Here is a 21719-nt window from a genome sequence, read left to right on the forward strand (position 1 = left end):
AAGATTTAATTCTTGCGTGTTTTTTCGTTGTGCATGATCACAGTTCATATGTGTGGGGAAAGATAAACTATTAGTGTAAAAATTAAAAATTAATTAACTAATAATTGAAGTTAATGTTCTCATGATTTATTTTTATGAATTAAAATGTTTTGAAATGTGCTGTGAACAGACGCATTATGTCAAGAATGATAAAAAATCGTCAATAAGCTCATAATTTGCGCTAAAATAGTCTAAATGTTTAGTTTAAAACCATTTTAAAAAGCTGGTTATTTTGATGTTTCTGCGCAAGTTCAGCAGACAGTGAGGTTCGGGTTTGTTCCGATCAGAGCTCGTGAGCGGAGAGCGCATTTCTGAATATTAGAAATATTTTAATTAGAAATATATATATAAAAAAATATATTATAATGGATTTTTGTTAGGTCGGACAATGATTACCAAATTTCTCTCTCATATTGCTCTTCATAACCACTGAAAACAGTCAAAAAAGTAAAAACTAGTGGTGGGTTCAAAATAACTCATGACGAAATATGGTGAGTACCCACCGTCGCAGAAATCGACGCCTCTGAAAACATCCCCCCCTCTGTTTTTTTCACAAATCGCACCCTGCCTCCGACAAAGTTTATCAACTATTTATAAAAGTTGCCCTTTACATTTTTACGTGCATCAGCTGAAGAAATCTCTTTCCAAAAGCTTTTCTTTGCCATAACAAATACAAATGCTTATGCAAATGTTGTTTTGAAATTGTACCATCCAACGTCAGCCCCCCATCAAGAGTAATGCAATTTTGATGGCAAATACAATTCGGCTCGCATCAACACCTGTCCCAGGGGTTTTACGTAGAGTGGGTGGTCGCGTGGATACCACAGTCTTAGCGTGGTATCGGGTGAAGATAATACAATTCCTTTTAGTGGATGCTTCGCCTGGGGGCTACAGACAGCCGTTCTGTGAAGCAGCCAAGCAGGGTGTAACAAGCACTTGGGTATATGATATGGATCCTTCTTGGAGAGAAAGCTCGGATGAAATGTACACAGTCCAAACGAAGCCCTGAGTCACATATTACTCTCCACACACAAAACACATTATGGAATATGACATGGGAAATATTAAATTAAATGTCTCTGTCAGTTTACTTTCTTGGTGATGTTTGTAAATGTGAAGAGCTCCTCTTAACCACTGGAGAATTTAAGTCAATATCCAGATTACAGATTGGATACGAAAAAAACATAGACTTTAAAAAAGATGGACGATGTGTCTGCATGAACTTCCACTGTAAAAAAAAGTCTAAATATCTCAAATATGGTTTGGAGCCAGATTGTGCGCAGGGATGATCGTAAGGTGGAGCCGCAGTATCAAGGCCCCGCCCATTTTCCCTTTTTAATCAATCAAACACACAAATCAAGATGTCATACCCCTTCTTAGTAGCATCTAATAACTTGCTTTAAACCAAACCTATTAGAAAAACAAACACTTGAAAGTATAAGAAATAACAGAAGTAACAGATACAATCGTTGAGAAAAAATATTTGAAGTGTAATCTAATTTTTAATTTCCCCTCGCTAGACACGCCCCTTACTGCTGATTGGCTACAAGTGTGTTATGGTACTCCGCCCGACTCCCTTTTCCAAAGCATTTCTCAAAAATGTTACACCCCGCCTTTAATGCTCCATTCACACTGACCATGAATTGTTAGATGTTGCCAAATATGTTTTTGATTCGCAGTGGCTTACAATTGGGCATATAGTTTAAAAATCTGTAAAAATAAGACTTAATTATATTCTCAAAATTAATCAATTGTTGATGCAAATAAACTGCCTTTCTGGAGGAAAAAAACGATTAGGGATGAATTGCATCAATATACTGTAATGTAATGAGCATGATGAGTTATCAATCAATGAAACAAACTTGCTGCTAACAATTTCTGACACTATGCATATTTTAAAAATGATATTCCTGTACTGTATGTGGGAAGAAACTAATTATATAGTACAGAAATCACAGTGACATTACTTTTCTGTCTTGCCCACACTTGAATTTGAAGGCCGATCATGTGTGCGTTTTTGCTAAACATTTCTCAGATCAACAACTGTTTGAAAAATAAATGGCTTTTAGTCACATTGTCATTGCAATCTGTTGTTTTCAATTTATTTAAATGAAATTTAATCAAACCCCTTTTGTTAGTCTTGAGCACATAGGCCAATTATTCAAAAATTACACAATTCTCAAAGGAGGCTTTATTGTCCTCATTACATTTTGTATTTTTATAACAAACAATAGTCAGTGGCAGTATTTTTATTATTTTGTTAACTTTAACTTTATCAGCTTTACTGTCATTCCATTATGTGAACAAACATACAGAGAAATGAAATTCTGATGGTGCTACACATTTAACTTACAGTACGGCACATTACACTTTGTACAAGTATTACACATGTCTAGTTGTATGAAGCATCTAACTACACATAGAAGCAATCTGAATGAAAAAATTTATATATACCAAGAAAGCTAGCTTAAATATATGTATACTTGACGAATTATACATAACATACACATACTTTAACCCAACACAGTGAGTTTATTAAGCATTGTGTGCTGCTGTTTAGTACATGATTAATTCCTTTAACTACACTGTAAAAAGTTTTTGATACAAAAAAGTATTTTTCACCTAAACATATAAGTTGATAATAAAATATATTTTTTAGGTTTTACGAATTAAAGTAGTTTTTAAAGTTGATCCAACTTTTACTTCGTACAGTGTACTGTATAAAACTAGCTTTAACTCTTTAATATATTAAGTATAAGTATGGTTGCGACACACATTAGCACAATGACGTTATCAGCATGCGCTTCTGGTAAAAAAAAACACCGGTACGGTCGTAGCAGCAAACAGACTTTGCGTTGAAAGCGCACGGCCTAAAGGGGTTGTTCCTATTTTCGTAATGAGTAATGGGTGTGTTTTGGGCATAACGTGCAATAAACCATAAAAAATACACAGTTATCACATATTTAGACATTTGTATCCATTTATAATTGAACTATTGTTAGAAAAGAGCTGGATGAATGAATACAGTGTGGATAGCTTTCTATTATAGGCAGATATATAAACAATATCAAGTATATAGACAAAATAGTATTGAAATATTTGCCTGCAAACTTAATTTTTAGCAAGTGTTACAACTAACCCCCTGCCTGTTACAATTAACCCCACCTATGGGGTAAGTTGTAACGTTTGCACTTCTGTCATGTTTGGTGTAATTGTCCAAGAATGGTAAGTACTAGAAACAAACTTTAAATGTTCATTCGTAGAAGAGATGTGTGTTTTGCTTGTGTAAAAATATAATTAATCAAACTAAAATATTTTTAATGATTGAGCCAAAACCAAAAAGTGTTAGGTTGTGCCCCGCTCTCCCCTACTTTCCATGACTAAGTTGCTATAACTTGACAAATATAGGTAAATAAGCAAATTTCTATTTTTGTATTTACTTTTTTATAATGTTAAGTCAAAACCAGTGTTGTATTATAATAATAAACATCATAACATGACAGATGCATGATTTTGGTCTGCAGATCTGAGGAAGAACTTTGAGGAGGAACCACTGGGTAAGGAAGTGGCACTGGATCAGGAAGTTCTCCTGCGCTGTCATCCTCCAGAAGGCGTTCCTCCTGCTGAGGTGAGACTAACACGGAAACATGCTCAAATCCGCTCTGCTAATTATCACGCTTATTAATGTACTCGCACAAATACACCAGCGAGCCAGAGATTTGCCGCATTTTAGTGACGTCTTTCACCATAATCCGTCTGTTCAGTCAGATGGACTTTGACGAGGAGCCATGCGAAGTGATTTGGCAGCTTAGATCCCATCAATAATGTGTCTTTTTGCACTGGACCAGCCTGTGAGCAGCTGTTGCAACTTAAAATGTCTGTCGAAACTTCCAGATCAGCCCAACAATGGCGACAGCAGTTCACTGCTCTCAAAAAAAAATATTCAACTCCGATTTAATTGAACTCAATTTTCTCTCACTGAAGTGCTCATGACTTTTGACTTCATTCTTTTCTGTCTTTTCCAGTCTGGTATTTTTTATCACAAGTTTAGCACAAGTTAAACTTACTTAACAGCATCTGTGGCACAATGTTGGTTAACGCACGTTGATAACTCGCCATTCAGTCAAAAAATTGCTGTTACAGTAAGGCACTTACAATGGAAATAAAATTTTTTGGGTTTGAAAGCTACTTTCAATATTTTTGTTGAAGCACCCACATGAATTATTCAGTAATTCTCAGTTTATTTAGGCTGTGAAGTTGTGCGAATCATCTAGTTTGAGGTGTAAATACTTCACACTTTCAAACGAAAAAAGTTAAAAATATATATCCCAGCTGTCACTGGGGCAGGTACCTTTCAAAAGTACAGCTTTGCACCTAAAAAGTTCATATTAGTACCTCAGAGGTACATACTGGTACCTGAAAAGGTCCTATTAGTGTCTAGAAGGCACATATTGGTACCAAATGTATACATATCATACATAAATGTGTGTATATATATATATGTATGTACACAGCACAATACAGATACAGCTACCATGGTTTACAAAAATTATAACATCATTGAAATGTAGCTGTACTTTAAAACAGTATATTTTAATGATTATGTTTAAAAAAAAACACATCTGCCGGTATCTTTCAAATGGCTACCAGATTAACATTTTACTTTATTTTTTTTTAGTAAAAAGCTTTTGGTGTACATTACTTTTTTTATTAAAATTACCGATATATAGTTTTCCACATTGAACCAAAATTGGTTACAATTATAATTTTTTAATAAAATATACTTAACTAATATGTAATTATGCATTATTAATAAATACATCCTTAGGCATCATATCTTCTTTTTTTTGCTATTGATAGTTTCAAATGGTTAGGGTAATGACATTTTTTACATTTTTAATATTCAAAGGTGTGTTAAATTGTAAGTAAAATATTTGAAATGAATGCCTTTAAACATATCAGACCTTGTTTTAATGGAAAAAATTTAATTAATCAATGAAAGTATTTTTAGAAAATACTTTCGTGAAAATCTTTTTTACTATTACTACGTTTTTTACTTTGAGATGTGTCGGTCATGGTACGGTAAATGCTTCTTAATTGATTAGCACATTGAATATTTTTGGAAATCTTGATTGTGAAAAATTAACGTAGCTTAGCATTACAGAGAAAAAATAACCTTGATATAATTTAGCATTTGCATACCATGTGATATTTGCATTTTGCAAGCAAAGGAATCATGTAAAAGTCTTGCTGCGGTCAAATTTGACGGATAACAATTAACAAAGCATGACAAGCAATATGAAAAATATTGCGACGTTGATCATCCCTACTTCAAATTGCTGATGAAGCTTTTGCCGGATCTCACAATAATTCGTACATATTTTATGAGTTTGCGAAATCGTATGAATTCGTACAAAGTTAATTGTGCCAAAACATACATTTATCATAAAAAATATATAATTGTTAAAAATGTATGAATGTGGTCGTACTGTACGAATTAGCCACCTGATAAACCATATAAGAATTGCCATGAGATAGCGTTGTTTATTTCTTTACGTACAGTAGATTTAAAAAAGTTAAAATGCTAATTGACTTCTTCATACCCGGATGGTTCCATAAAACGCCTGCCAAACCTTAATATCCTCAGCCTAAGAAGAGGCCATGGGAGTTGCCCACAACACCTGTAAGATCATACCGAGCGTTTTCCATTCGTCTGAGTCAGATTGAAGCTGTGAAATGTTTTCCTCTGTGTATATCACCAGGTGGAGTGGCAGAGAAACGAGGAGCTGATCGACCCCAAGACTGACCCCAATTTCTTCATCACCGAGGACCATAATCTCATCATCAAACAAGCCCGTCTGGCCGACACAGGCAACTACACCTGCGTGGCCAAGAACATTGTGGCCCGACGCAAGAGCTCCTCGGCCACTGTGATTGTCTATGGTGCGTTTCTTCTCATACTTTGTTCCACTCTTGGATCACAGATAAATGCCTTCACATTTCAGTAGACAAAAGTTTTGGAATGGTTTTGACCCAAAGTCAGGAGTAATTTACTGAGAGTCAGACTAGCTTTGATGGACAACTCTGTTTTGATCAGATTCTGAGAAAAGAATTTACCGACCTTGGTTTACTACGTTAAAAATAGCTTCAAATATTTCTTCTGCGTTTTTACTACAACTTTTTTTGTTTTATTTCTTTGTTTCTTACTGTTTTAAATAAGCCACATTAAAATCAAGCATACAAATATAAATAAACAAAGTTCAGCGTCAGCTTTAGCTTGCATTAGTTTGCTAAAGTGACCCTGTTCTGCTTACGTAATCACAACATTTCAAGGAGCAAAGCGTCAGAGAAATCTCAGCAGAGCTGACAAAGATTAACACTGTAGTCGAGCTTGTTGAATTAATGGCAGAAATTGGCTAATGAATTAGGTTTATAAGCTAACTGACCTTTATTAAAATGCACAGCTGCAGAGCATCGCTGAGCCCCGGTGGGGTCGGCGAACAAGCGCCGTACTAAAGGTAACGCGCATTACAACCCCATACACGCATTTTGCTGATCAGAACAGAGTTGGTCACGCACGATGCGTACTACAGAGCTGAGACAGATCTACAGAGACTCCCTCTACACACAACAACGTTGAAAACAAACGTTAACGATGAAGAAATTGAACTTTTGGGGGTTTTTGAAGCATAACTCGTCAGATTGATTAGGGAGTGTAAAGATAATGAGCAAAGGGACAACTGTGCATCGATTTGCATTAAATCGGAATAAATGCAGCGGTTGATTCGTAACGCCAAAGGCGCCAATCAGTCGGAGAAATCAGCATGTTGTACTTAATAGGAAAAAGTGAAATAAACTTACAATTATTTTTCTGATGAATTGAGATTGGATAAGTCGTCGAATTTCGTCAGAACCGCATGATTGGGGGCATTTTAATGGAAGGCTCCTGCGAAGAGCCAGCCGAGGATATTTTCCTCCATTGTTTGCTTTTTAAGCTGTCAATCAATGAAGCCCTCGCACGAGGGAAAAAAGAGAAATAGCCTTATGAATTGTAGGTGCACTGCCATACAATTTGGCGGTTTCAAATTGCGCAATGTTCCTTCAGCAATTTGCTACCATTGTAAAAATTAATTAAAGAAAAAATCCCCTTGAATAGCTTTTGATCAAAAGAACTATTAAGCACGGTCCTTTATGCTATTCCTTTTTCCCCCATGGCTTCACATTAAAATGTCAGTTTACTAATTTGAAGTCTTGCAGGCTTGCTTATTGGCTGAGCCATAGGTGGTGTGAGAGCTGTTATTAGTGCTGTTGGACAGGGGCCGGAGATGCATTTTAACAAGGCTGAATTTGACTTCTGGCACGACGGTGCGCTAAGAGGTAATCAGGACCCCGAGTAGCTGCGCAATTTCCTTCTTTGCGGTGAGCAATCAGTGGTAGAAGAGAGGCTAAAGAATTGATTCAGCCCGACCGGTGTGAGAAATCGCTGAGAATTAGGGAGCAGCTCCCGGCGAAAATATAGACCCTGAACGGCGATCGGGGCTTCAGGACAACAAATCAGTCGAGTTACCAGGGGAAGAAGAAATCAGATTTGCTCGGAATTCTGCCACCAAGAGAGAGGAGGCTGAGGACTTGATTAAAAACCCTGCGTGAACTTTGGACTTCACATCATCACGGAATCTTCCAGGATTACGAATTTCACGAGCCAAGATATTGGTGCCATAAAAACCATACTGTGTTACGGTGCATTGCAGAAAACCAATATACTCCCCACATGAGCGTCATGAGATAAAACTAGGCCGTTCCCGTAAAAACTCCCATTTACCATGTGTCCTCCATTTCACCCAGTAGTGTTAGACGTTACCTTACTTATAAAAGAGATTGAGCAATAAACAGCATTGATTTTTACGTTTTTAAATGGCCAATGAGGTAGCTCAGTGTTTTAAAGGGGATACATTTAAAGATGCCGCTTAACCGTATAACACTGTCAGTATGTTAATGAAAGCACTGTTGCTAAAAATATCATGCCAAAGAAAAAATATGATTGCTGAGATGTGGCCGTCGTTTCAAGGATGTCAAACCACTTAGCAACAGTAGCGCTAGCAACAATTTACATTTTCTTGCTGTTGTACCGTGGCCTGCGTAGGATAAGCACAGAGTGATTGTGGCTGTTTTTCGTCCTCGTGCTCGTCGGGTAATCCTGACTCGCTTTGTTCGTTTCCCCTCTCCTTTGCACTGGGCACACGAGCAGTGAATGGGGGCTGGTCAACGTGGGCCATGTGGTCGGCCTGCAGCGCTGTCTGTGGTCGCGGGTGGCAGAAGAGGAGCCGGAGTTGCACCAACCCCACTCCCCTGAACGGCGGGACGTCCTGCGAGGGCCAGAGCGTCCAGAAAAGCGCCTGCACTGCCACCTGTCCAGGTAACGTCCACCGGGCGTCCCTCAATGCAGAATAGAGTTAGTTTAGACCCTTTCACTTTTCTTTCCCCTTGCTCTGATGGCACCAATAGCTTTCTCTCTGTAGTAGCTTGGCGTTAGCTTTTTGTGCATATGCTCGTGAAAACCATTGAATTATTCATAGCCAAACCTGTGCTCGTGTCTCCATTTAGGCCATCATGTTTTTTTCCTGTTTATTTCTTTCTTTGTCGCTTTTGCTGCATGAGGTCTTTTTTCTGTTTACTTAAAAACTGATGACGTGAAAACTAAAAACGGTTTGGACACATTTGTACCCTCGTGCATCACGCAAGTACGCTGCAAGCATTAGTGAACGTGTGGTTTAATGTTAGTTCGGTATTAAGAGAGTCTCCCCGCCACGATTTTCCGTGACTCCCTCACTTCAGGGGTTAAAAGCGGATAAAGAGGAGGAAGAAGGAAGACAGGGAGCCTGGTTTTCCTCAGGATTTATCGATCGCGTGCAGTTTGAAATGGAAGTCAGGTCACTTCATTTACAGGCTGACATTAGACTCAGGTAGACTTGGGGGAAGGAAATCTCTTGATTACTGCGATAGACCTGCGAGTGTATTTCAGCTGGGACAAAAATGGCATTATGTAGGCGCTGCTGACCGGTGGAAAAAATCCACGCTTAGTAAACAGGAGAGGAAATCGAAGCTTTTGTCAGCTGCAGCTCGCCCTCATCACTCGCTCCCTCTCCTCCTTCAGTTCTCCAGTGAGATGGTTTATCTACTTAGGCCAATCTCTTGTTTCATTACAAAGCATCCAATGAAATTTAATAAGACGCCACCTTTACGCTGCTCTGTAAGTAACGTGCTCTCAAAATATGGCGTTTTTGATGAGCAGAAACACAAAGAGCAGGAGAAGGCCTCTGACAGAGATCTGTAGGGATGGATTTCAAATGATTACGACCCAAATAGCATTTCAGTGGGGGAGACGGAGAAGAAAATAACGGGGTGAAGGAAGGAGAGAGAAGAGAGGGTTGGGGGAAATACCACAATTTGCGTGAATATCACTCAAATAAAATATTTTATATATTTCTATATAAAGGAAGGTTTCTGCAGTTTATAAAGATGAACTAATTCTTGGCACATTTTTATATTGTTATTTTAAAATCATAAATGTAAACATTTAATAGGCCTTATAAACTGCACATTATCAGACTATGTTAGCAAAAAAGTCAAATTTTGACAATCATCACAAACCGATTATAATACATGTCACATTTTGTGTCATTGTTATTCAGTGTGAAACAACTTAATGTTTCTGTTTTTTTTTTTATAAACTTACAAGCTGTGCTTTCTCAGTGTGAGCGAGTGTTGTGACTGTTTGTGCTTGTCAGCACAACTGCGTCTGTTTAGATGCATTACACAGTTTTTGCTTCTGGGGTTTGCAGCTTATGGTGTACTTTAAAGACCAAATACTCAAAAAAATAATGCTGGGTTGTTTCAACCCATGGTTGGGTGAAATATGGACAAACCCAACCGTTATGTTAAATTAACCTAGAAAATGTTTATTTGGTCCAACCATGGGTTGACACAACCGGCAAAGGATGATTTTTAACCAAGGGGCAACTTTTTTCATGAAGCCAACACGGTAGTGACTTAAACTGCAATATATTGGCTGTCTCTACACTCTAAAGCATGCTGGGTTATTTTCAGCCCAGCGTTGGGTCAAAAATGGACAAGCCCAGCAGCTGGGTTGAAATTAACCCAGATAATGTTTTTATTTGACCCAACAATGGGTTAAAATAACCCAGCATTTGGGTTGAAACAACTCAGCATGGGTTAAACCAAATTACAGCGGGCTGGGCTCATCCTTTTTTGACCCAGTGCTGGGTTGAATAATAGACCGCCCCATGCTAAAACGTTACAGCAGAAAATAATGTTTACAGCTTGGTACAAAAAGTCTCTTTGGTCTATATAGCAAATTTTGCCCTTTATGACAACTGTGAGGGGGTGAATTTTTTTGTAACTAATCCATTTAATTTATATAAAGCCTTACATGTCTGCATAATTAAGGACGTGGCCACTTGAGTGAGGTGTCAACTGCCACTGCTGTCACTAGCATCAAGCTAGGTGGGCATGGTTTCAGCAACCAGCCACCTCAGCTCCACCCACGTCCCACCTCTTTTACTGTTTTCGCTTATCCGCGAGTGATTTCGTGGTGATGTACTTCCAAGATGGTGACAGCAGGCTTCGCAAAATATTGTTTTCAAAAATGCTCTTTACAAACCTGCGGGTGACGTCACGGACACTTCACTCAAAAAAATACTAGGTTATTTTTCAACCCTGTGTTGGGTCAAAAAGGGACGAGCCCAGCAGCTGGGTTGAAATTAACACAGAAAAGTTTTATATTTGACCCCACAATTGTGACCAGTCACGGAAAGTAGGGACACAAGTCGGATCTGGGGCATTTTGAGTTATTCACAGATTCTGAAAGTGCAGTTTCTAAGCTTTCTAAAGATGTGTAACACATGGAAATCTGATAAGATTTGGAGAAGTTGTGGCCATTTGAATGTAACACATTCAAAGAAAGAGAATGCTGAGAAATTTGAGAAAGAAAAAAGTTAACACTTTTCCCTTTTCCCTGGCTGGAGAGACAATAGGGCTCATTTACATCTCATTTAGCTAAGCCATACCCCCTGTAAAGCCGTTTTAAGACGATGTTCTAGCATCATATGTAGTATTTTATTACAGAAGTCCGAATGAACAACATGCAAAAATAAACAGGACTTTTACCTTTGTGGGGATCACAAGTCGAATCCAGTCTGTTTCAGATGTGTGAATCATCCAATGATTTTTGTCCACAAATGCTTATAATCCGTGAAATATATAGTCTATTGTTTACATCAGATTTCGCATGAACTTCTGGTAATACAATATAATATACAATTTGAGGACTATTTACAACGTAACATGTAAGGGTATATCAGATTACAGTCCGGTATTTGCGTTCCGTTAAACAGATGAACCCGCCTTCAAATTTTGTATTTAAAATAGGGTCTCTGTGTAACTTATGAGTTTGACTTCATGCTGCGCTGCAAGACGTCAAAGTACCGCGAGAGCGAGACAAAATTAAACTACTCCGTAAGATTTCTTGAAGAGCTCTCGCGGTACTTTGACGTCATCCGACTGCGGCGCCCCATAAAGTCAGTGACGCGGCTGACGTATGATGCGGCTGACTGTTATTTGTTCCGCCCCAGCTTCTTTTATCTTTCTTTTGTTTTGTGCGCCCGAGCTTCATTTACAGTCTGTGGAGACGCACGCTATAAGTTTGAAAAAAATAAATAAAACTAAGCAAACATGCCTGAGGAACAGGGCAGCCTCGTCACTACAAGTCACGTGACTTCACGCTCGAGCCGGAAGAGAAGACAATGCTGAATAAAGTCGTAATTCTTGCTATTTTTGGACCAAACTGTATTTTCGATGCTTCACCACAATCTCACTGACCCACTGATGTCACATGGACTACTTTGATGATGTTTTTATTACCTTTCTGGACATGGAAACCGTACATAGATTTTCAATGGAGGAAACAGAAAGCTCTCGGACTAAATCTAAAGTTAAAACATCTTAAACTGTGTTCCGCAGATGTACGGAGGTCTTCCGAGTTTAGAACGACATACGGGTAAGTCATTAATGACATTATTTTCAGTTTTGGGCCGAACTATCCTTATTCAGTAGTCACGCTGTTCCCTTTGGGGGCGGAGGCGAAAACAAAAGCTTATACAGTATGTAAATATACACACAGACAATGACGCCCCCCGCTGCACGCTAGAATCTCCGGAAAAACAAGCCTATTTCAACCGCAAAATGTACGCTTTTAAATATACATAAACTGCTATCTCAAACATGGAGAGGCTTCTTCGTGATCTCAACTAACAGATTCTGCAATAAAACGAAAATCACATATTTTGAAAAAAAAAACTTTGATTCTCATTTCCTCGAAACTTGTGCTGCCGACTTGTGTCTCTGGTTTCCGTGACGGGTCACAATTAGTTAAAACAACCCAGCATTGTGGGTTAAAACAACCCAGCGAGCTGGGTTCGTTCCTTTTTGACGGACGAGCCCAGTTGGGTTGAAAATAGCCCAGCATTTTTTAGAGTTCCATATTTTTTACAGTCTATGATTTTTGGGGCAGCAGTGGTTCATGTAGGTTGTCTACAAATCGAAAGGTTGGTGGTTCAATCTCCAGGTCCACCTGACCAAGTATCTAAGTGTCTTTGAGCAAGACACCTAACCCCAGCTGCTCGATGATGAGCTGGATGGCGCCTTGCATGGGTGACACCGCTGGTGGTGTATGAATGTGTGAGGGAATGGGTGAATGTGAAGGAATATTTAAAGCGATTTGGATGGCCATTGGTCTATGAAAGCGCTATATAAATGCAGTCCATTTAACCTAACAGTTGTGTTCATAGGTCATATTTGACCCAACATTTTTTTCTTGAGTAAATGCTTTTTCTTGAGTTTTCCAGCTTTCAAGTTTTTATTTACACCTAACTAACAGTCTTTTTTGCTGATACTGGCTAGTGAATTAGATTATTGGCTTTTGAATATGTGCAAAAAATATAGGTGCTTCACGATGCAATAGATTTAATATGATTTTTGGCTGTATGGTTCCATAAAGAACTATTTCACAAATGTTTCTTTATAGTGGATGATCGTTCTTTTAAAGGGATAGTTCGTCCAAAAATGATATTAAACCCATGATTTACTCACCTCCAAGCTGTCCGAGTTGCATATGTCCATCGTTTTTCAGACAAACACATTTTCGGATATTTTAGAAAATATTTTAGATCTTTCAGTTGATTAAATGTAATGTTACGGGGTCCACCCATAGTCCACGACCTTCAAGTCCAAAAAAAGTGCGTCCATCCTTCACAAATAAATCCAAACGGCTCCAGGATGATAAACAAAGGTCTTCTGACGGTAATCTGCGCGGTGTTGTTGTAGAAATATCCATATTTAAAACTTTATTAACTAAAATAAATACCTTCCGGTAGCGCCGCCATCTTAGACTCCTCTGTATTCAGGAGAGAGTATTAGCGTAGTGTACGCACTTTTCTTAGTGACGTATGACAAATTCGGAGGGCGGGGGTACAGAGCAGCAGCAGAGTAGCCTCCGTAGGCTGCGTAAGCTCTCATCCTGAATGCGGACGCGACTAAGATGGCGGCGCTACCGGAAGGTATTTATTTTCGTTAATAAAGTTTTAAATATGGATATTTCTACAACAACACCGCACAGATTACCCTCAGACAACCTTTGTTTATCATCCTGGAGCCGTTTGGATTTATTTTGTGTAGGATGGACGCACTTTTTTCGGACTTGAAGGTCGTGGACCCCGTAACATTAGATTTAATCAACTGAAAGATCTAAAACATTTTCTAAAATATCCGAAAATGTGTTTGTCTGAAAAACGATGGACATATGCAACTCGGACAGCTTGGGGGTGAGTAAATCATGGGTTTAATATCATTTTTGGCCAAACTATACCTTTAAGAAGCTTCTTTGGAGAACCAAAAAATGGTTCTTTTATGGCATTGGTTCTCAACTCCAGTCCTCGGGCCCCCTCTCCCAGTATACCTGATACCAGTCCATTAGCTTGTTAATGTGTTAATTAAGGAAACATTTCAAACAGTCTGGAAGGAGCCTAATGAGTGGAATCATCAGGTTTTTTGATATAAGGATACATCTAAAACATTCGGCAATGGGGGGGGTGAGAACTGGAGTTTTGAACCACTATTCTATGGCATTCTTGTGAAGAACTTTTAGTAGCACCTTTATTGCTGTGATTTAAGTATAAAGTAAAAAGGAAAATAAATAAAAAATGAAAGGTTCACAGTGGTGACAAAGGCAGGTTTTTTGATAAGGGTCATGCTGAGCCAGGGGGTTGGATAATGTTCCTGCAGTGGCTTTATTCCTCACTGGATCTCACATGTTTCTCGCACTCCGACTGATTAATCCTGCCATGGGTCACAGCGAGGGAGCCGCAGTGTCCTGGCCACATATGACATAGTTGTGTTTCTAATCAAAAACGAGCACCTGCCTGCTTTGCTGTGCTCACCGGAGGACCCCCAAATCCTGTCAGGGAGAGAAAGAGAGAGAGTGACCATCCCGTTCCATTTATCACCACAGAAAGACACACGCGAACAACTGCAGGCCCTAAAAATTACATCTGAGACTTCATCCCGATTTATCAAAACGTGACTCCTGACTGCAGGAGGTATAAATCATCATTTACTGACTAGCTGCAGGTAGAGGCGTCGTGTTCCCAGAGCACAGTCAGACAGCAGTACACAGAAAGAGAAACAGCCGGGCTTTGATAAACGACTCGCCGTATGAGCGTAGTCCGTCGTCGCGGCTCCACTGATCCTCAGGACAGGGTGACTTTAAAGGACCCGACGAGAGTCTCGTGTAACACGCAGCACATCTCAATGAAGCTGAATTATACAGAGATCCATTCAAATTTTTCTTATTTCTTCTTCACCACCACAGATCTCTTTAATACCTTTAGGTAGAAATGCTTATAATGTAGAAATGTATAGACTTTGGTTTTCACTTTGTAAATCAGTTTTTCTTAGATGTGCTACAGTATGCACTCTTATGCACTACATAGGGTTGCCACCTTTCTGAAATGGAAATAAGGAACGGGGGGGGGGGGGTTGGGGGGGGTTGCCCGGGTCCGGTGACATGCCCCCACAGAAGATAATTTTACAAAAAAATAACCCCTGAAATGAAGACTTCTGGTGAAAATAGTGGAAACTAATTAATAAATTTAGATAAATATATTTTATACAACTTCTTAGGCATACTTTGCTATTAAATAAATATTTAGGGCCTAAGTATACAAGACTGAACCACATAAATGTGAAATATAAAGGCTATCATGATCATTTTGCCAACAATGAACCATGGTTTCAATTTAAGTTTATAATACGCCCTCTTCAAAGACCCCACCCCTTTTTAAACCTTGAGCTATCTAACTCCATAATTATTTAATAAGAAACCCATCAGAAATGATTGACACATTATGAGACGGGAGGGAGCGGGACACAGGAACAGAGGGAGAGCACTGGAGAGATATATATGTGGATTGTTAGGCTAAATCTGTACTATCACTTTTAATATAATCACTTTCTTATCAACTATATTTGAGTTTTAAAAATCCACATAATTACATACCATATGAGCCTCAGGAGACGACTGACGGACAATGAACCTTAACATTCCTCCATCCTGTGCCCGCAGCCTCTCGCTCCTCTTGTGATTATCTCCTAATGCGTGCTGCTTTATATCACACACTCCGCCGTGACAAACAGAAAAAACGCGACGGCATATGGTACAATTGGCCTTGTATTCATTGTCCCTCATGCATTCCAGCCACGGGTAGTCATTTTCCCATTCAATTCTATATTTTTGTGCTCGTTTCTTTTTCGCCGGCTGCTCGGATGCAGTCATTTTTACATTTCCCGCTGTTGTCACTTGTCGTCATCGTTGCTATGATACGTGACATCACAATGACTGAAACGACCAATGGGCATTCCCTGATGGGGCTGCAACGCTACGCAGATCATAGACAAACAGAGGGAGAAATTACCGCACCGTCAGGGTTTTCTTATACAAATGACGCGGTCTTCGTTCATGGCTGACATTATAAGCTATGTGTCTGTCATGTATTTGCACTGAATTAATTTTCATAAAATACGGAACAAACTGCGTTCCGTATCAGTTCAATACGGAACAAGAATTTTATGTGTCAAATACGGGACGATTCCATATTATACGGAACGGTTGGCAACCCTAGCACTACATAATGCCAAAGAAGAACCATGTTTGGTTCCTTAAAGAACCATTTTATAATCTAAAGAACCTTTTTCACCACAAATAACTTTTTGAACATCTTTACCTAGGCATAGCTGAATCAAAAGAGTTGTGTACATGGTAATGACATATCATGAGCCTCAAACACGATTGTTTCCTCCTTCTTATGTAAACCTCGTGCATGCAAAAGACCAATTTCAACATAACACCAACTGTGACATTACAGTTCAGATGTACGCCCAACATTAAATTACAATGTTGTTACAATGCTAAAAACAAAGTTGTTACTGCAGAGTTAGCGCTATATGCTAGTTAATGCTATATGCTAGCATTTAGGCTGAAGTTTTACTATTGATGTTAAGGTTACGTTTTGCAGGTCCATACTGAAAAAACACAAAGTTACCACTCAGAAACGTCCGTTAACAATCTCCAAACAATTGATTGTTTGAGTCTGTATCAGATGAAGATACAGATTTTGAGGAATAAGATATGTTTACACACACACTGAGCTACTGATGGAGCTGCTCTGAGGTACAGCCAATCAGAGCAGGGCTCAACATTATTATTCATGACCCTTCCAAATAAGGTAATAATAGACCATTTCATTCTAAATGCAAATCCTAGGTTTGTAAATGGACATGTAAAACTCTCTCTGGATCATTTTTGCCCTTAATAAAGCAACAAACCCTCTATGTAGATATTAAAGAACAATTTAACAGATGTCAATGCATTCTTTGGCACCTTTAAAGATCCTTTATAGAACCATTTAGCCCATACAAGCTCTTTACTTTTATGAGTGTGTGGTGTTGCTGTGAAGAACCTTTTGTAGCACTTGTGTTTTTTGAGATTTGATTGTTACTTATTTTCTGCCTTACTTTTAAAGATGCGTATACTCTTCAAAATAAAGGTGCTGAAAAGGTTCTTCACAGCAATGACATAGAACCACTTTTGTTTCCACAAAGAACCATTCTCTCAAAGGTCCTTGAAGGAACCATTTCTTTTAAGCATTGTTATAATATGAAGAACCTTTTGTGAAACATAAACATGTTTTTTTTGGATGTTAAAGGTTCTTTATAAAACCATATGGAACCAAATGGTTCTTCTATGGCATTTTGAAGCACCTTTATTTTAATGCCTTATACAGTAAGTTTTGAGAGTTTTGGGCTGATATGCTCAAATTTAGGGGGAATTTGGGTTTTCTAGTAAAAATATAAAGATAAGATAAACAAGAAAAAAATATCTGCCTGTGGAGTAAAAAACATTTTTTGAATTAAGCTACAACCACTGTTGTTTTGTATTTCTTAACACAGCTTTTATCTAACTTGACCTTGATATTTTGTTAGAAAGCAAGACTTGGGTAATTATCTTAGGTAATTTTGCATCTCAAGTGTCGTTTTTTAAGAATTTTAGATATTTTTACTTGAAAACAAGACAAACATACTAAGTATTCATTTTTGCAGTACCATGCTATCTTGTGTTTCTAAAGAAGCATGTCATCGCTCATATATTGAACTCTCGGAGCTCATGTAGGTCTGTGTTGTAAAGGATACACGTTATCGCTAAATATCAGTTTCTTTTATTCTGGAGAAAATAAATGGAATATCTAGAAATCTGCTTTTATGCTTTTTTTAGCCTTAGTATTTCTAGGAAATGCAATTTAAGGGGTTATTTTCTAATACAAATCATTGGAGTAATATTTGTAAGGCAATGCTATCCTGTATGCAATTCTCAAGGTCTTTTTTGTATCGTACAATGACTCATTCTTTATCTGCATTCTTTCCTTCTGTCATGAACACATATTACAGTAAAAATAAGAATCAATAGTATGGTCTTTTATTCTCCCTTCAAATCATTTGTAAAGGAACAAACCAGTAACCCAACACAATTGGCCAATCAGCTGGATGAGTTGAGCTGTGAAGAGTCTAATGTAATAAGTGGGTTTTAAAGGACTAATTGACCCTGATGAGTCTCTTGTACCTGCTCTTGTTGAATCATCGACTATTTAAACCTTTAGCATAGTGAAGAGGCTGCTGCGTGCCTAACCCGACACGTCAAGAGACGTCACATGACACGCAAGCACAAAGACCCTCACACAAACTCCTTACCTGCTTGTGCAAAGCTTTAATGGCCTCTTAAGTGAGCAGCACCTGTTGTGAATTGCAATCTTTTAGACTTTGAAATGCTTTAAAGCTCAGAGCATTTGGAGCGCCAACTGTGTTGAATATTAAATTTTACAAAAGTAAAACACAACAAAAGTTGACATCACAAAATATCTTTCCTTTGTTTCTGTACCACCGTTGGTGGCTGAATTATCATTAGAAGGACACGTAAAGTGCAGAACCCCACCAGTGCCTTAACTGATGGTAAGCAAACAGCTTCCCAGCTTACTCTGCAGTATGCCTTCACTCCCGTTAAATGTTTTTCCTTCCCTGTTTTGCAGAATTTTATCTTTTATCTCTCAGCCCCCTTGAAGTTTTTTAACAGATAAAATGTTCCTCTATTAATATGAATATGATTTTGGAATACGAAACCTTTTCTGTGTTTTTATCCGTTAGTGTCATTGGTTGGTCTTTTCTCTTGGTTTCTTCTGCTTTTACCAAGCTTTCTGTTTTAAATCCACTGTGAAGCTTTGTTACTACCCTTTAAAAATGACTGGGTTATACCGGAACATACCACTGGGTTCAAATTAAGTAATTTGGGGTAATTTTTACCCAGCATTTGGGTAATTTTTAACCCAGCATTTGGGTAATTTTTAACCCAGCATTTGGGTCATTTTTAACCCAGCATTTGGGTCATTTTTAACCCATCATTGGGTAATTTTTAACCAAGCATTGGGTAATCTTTAACCCAGCATTGGTTAATTTTTAACCCGGCATATGGGTAATTTTTAACCCAGCATTTGGGTAATGTTTAACCCAGCATTGGGTCATTTTTAACCAAGCATTGGGTAATCTTTAACCCGGCATTAGTTAATTTTTAACCCGGCATTTGAGTAGATTTAACCAAGCATTTGGTCAGTTTTTAACCAAGCATTGGGTGATTTTTAACCCATTATTGGGTGATTTTTAACCCAGCATTGGGTGATTTTTAACCCAGCATTTTTTATAATTTTTAACCCAGCATTTTGGTAATTTTTAACCCAGCATTTGGGTAATTTTACATTTTTAACCCAGCATTTTTACATTTTTAACCCAACATTTTGGTAATTTTTAACCCAGCATTTGGTTAATTTTTAACCCGGCATTTGAGTAGATTTAACCAAGCATTTGGTCAGTTTTTAACCAAGCATTGGGTGATTTTTAACCCATTATTAGGTGATTTTTAACCCAGCATTGGGTGATTTTTAACCCAGCATTGGGTGATTTTTAACCCAGCATTTTTTATAATTTTTAACCCAGCATTTTGGTAATTTTTAACCCAGCATTTGGGTAATTTTACATTTTTAACCCAGCATTTTTACATTTTTAACCCAACATTTGGGTAATTTTTAATCAATCATTGGGTGATTTATAACCAAGCATTGGGTAATTTTTAACAGCACTGGGTCATTTTAACAACATTGGGTAATTTTTTAACCCAGCGTTGCATTATTTTTAACCAATCATTGGGTAATTTTAACCAAGAATTTGGTTAAAACAGCCATTTTTAGAGAGTACTGTGTGGTTTCATGTAGATGTTAATCCAGAACATTTTTGACAAAATTGTGTCAAAGTCTTGCCATTGTGTAAAACTGTTTTAGAATACCCTCTACAATAACAACTTTTGATTGACTGAAGTAGCAATTTTTTTTTCAGTCTTTCATCACCAATCCCTGTTGTTCAACTGCTTCCCTCCAACAATTTGCCTCAAACTGACTATTCTTCTTAACTTAGAAAGGTCACATTTACAAAGACAGAATGGGTTGTGATCAATCAATTCATGTTAACTAGTATTGGCACAACCTTAACCCAAATGTATACCTTGTAATGCACTGCAATTTACTTTGCATAAAAGCATCTGTCAAATGTGTAAATGTAATGTTTTTTGGAACTTTATTAAGTAAAAAAAGGTATGAGATCATCATACAAGCAAAATAAAAGCTTCACATAAAGGCCTAGTGCATTCTGCTTTAATATTTCTCAACCAAAATAGTAACTTTACAATATTTTATGTGTATCTGAATTAACAAAAAGTTGTGTTTTTACACATTTGACAAAGCAGCAGACTGCAGTGACATCAGACGGTCTGGCCCCGCCCTCTATGGCTCAGGGCCACGGGTCACCTGTAATCTTGTTGTCTCAGTTCTATCGAACACTGAACGTTTAGGTCTCGGTGAGATTACAGATGTGAGTGTTGACTCTGTCTCGTCCCCGCTGCTCTGAAAGGTAATTGTGTGCCTGTTTCTCCCGGTCCTCCTACCGGCTCAAGGACAAGGCAGCTGGAGGTGTCCAGCATCAGTCACTGTGATTTTGAGCAGCGGCAAGCGGAAATGTGGCTTCCTGCGGTTTGCGTAAAAGCAGTCGGACGCTCTTTAGTGCCACGGACAAGACGTCCAAATAGACCTGCCACTGCGTTATTGTGTTATAGGCACCCTACACAGAAACATTAACACACACACAGACACCTTTTCACACCTAGAAGCAGAACGATGTGAAATTTGAGAATTTATTATAATTGTAGGAAGCCTAAAAAGACAATGACTTATCTGCCTTTGAATGAAACACCCTTTGGTTTCATATTAGTGCATGCGTTTTAAACACATTTGAGACACTTGCTGCTTCATGAAAGGGAAATGAGCTGTTTTTCTGCCTCACTTTCTTTATTTGTTTTTATTTGGCTGCTTCTAAATCAACATGAATTGACCCAATTTAGTTATATCACTAGGCTTTTTGCATTTGATTAAGTTCATGTTTTTACAAGGGGAAAATGTTTTTTTTTTGTTTTTCTTTCAAATGAAAATTTCATGTGCAGATACAATCAATAGCAATATCATAGCGATAATAACAGTAGTGAGACACTGGCTGCGTCCAAAAACTTAGGCAGCTAAGAGAAACGCTTTCGGACACACTTCATAGGCAGCGTGTTTGAAATATAAACAGAGAGCGCCTTTGTGATAACTAATCACATATTTGTAAACTACAATAATAATTTCTCGCTAGAAATGCAATTAAAATGTGTAAAAAGTGAAAATATACATTTATTTACACTAAATTTGTGCTCCAGCCAACATTTAATTTTTTCGAACTCGACCAGGCTCGACCAATCACATTCCCGATGAACGCACACGCATAGAATTCTGAGACAAGATCTCAGGAATCAGGAAGTAAATCTAAAATTGAATTCGGACATGAGTTGATGTCTTCCTGCTTTGGAAAGCAGCAATTTAGAGTTTTCGGACACAGCCAATATTACAATAGACACATGAGATATT

The 21719-nt window shown here is 38.1% G+C and overlaps 1 protein-coding gene across 4 annotated transcripts in view; it reads left to right on the plus strand.

The window, feature by feature from the left end:
* The window catches only part of unc5a (unc-5 netrin receptor A), a 241245-nt gene that overhangs the window by 149603 nt on the left and 69923 nt on the right, over positions 1 to 21719 (plus strand). For 2 of the 4 annotated variants that reach the window (XM_065263955.2, XM_065263956.2), the window contains exons 4-6: positions 3564 to 3667; positions 5802 to 5982; positions 8288 to 8455. In XM_065263955.2, the coding sequence (XP_065120027.2) occupies positions 3564 to 3667; positions 5802 to 5982; positions 8288 to 8455 (453 nt within the window). The remainder of the gene's footprint in view (positions 1 to 3563; positions 3668 to 5801; positions 5983 to 8287; positions 8456 to 21719) is intronic. The other 2 variants (XM_065263957.2, XM_065263958.2) reach the window with 1 other exon arrangement.

Source organism: Paramisgurnus dabryanus, chromosome 16 (assembly GCF_030506205.2).
Source record: "Paramisgurnus dabryanus chromosome 16, PD_genome_1.1, whole genome shotgun sequence".
Lineage (NCBI taxonomy): Eukaryota > Metazoa > Chordata > Actinopteri > Cypriniformes > Cobitidae > Paramisgurnus > Paramisgurnus dabryanus.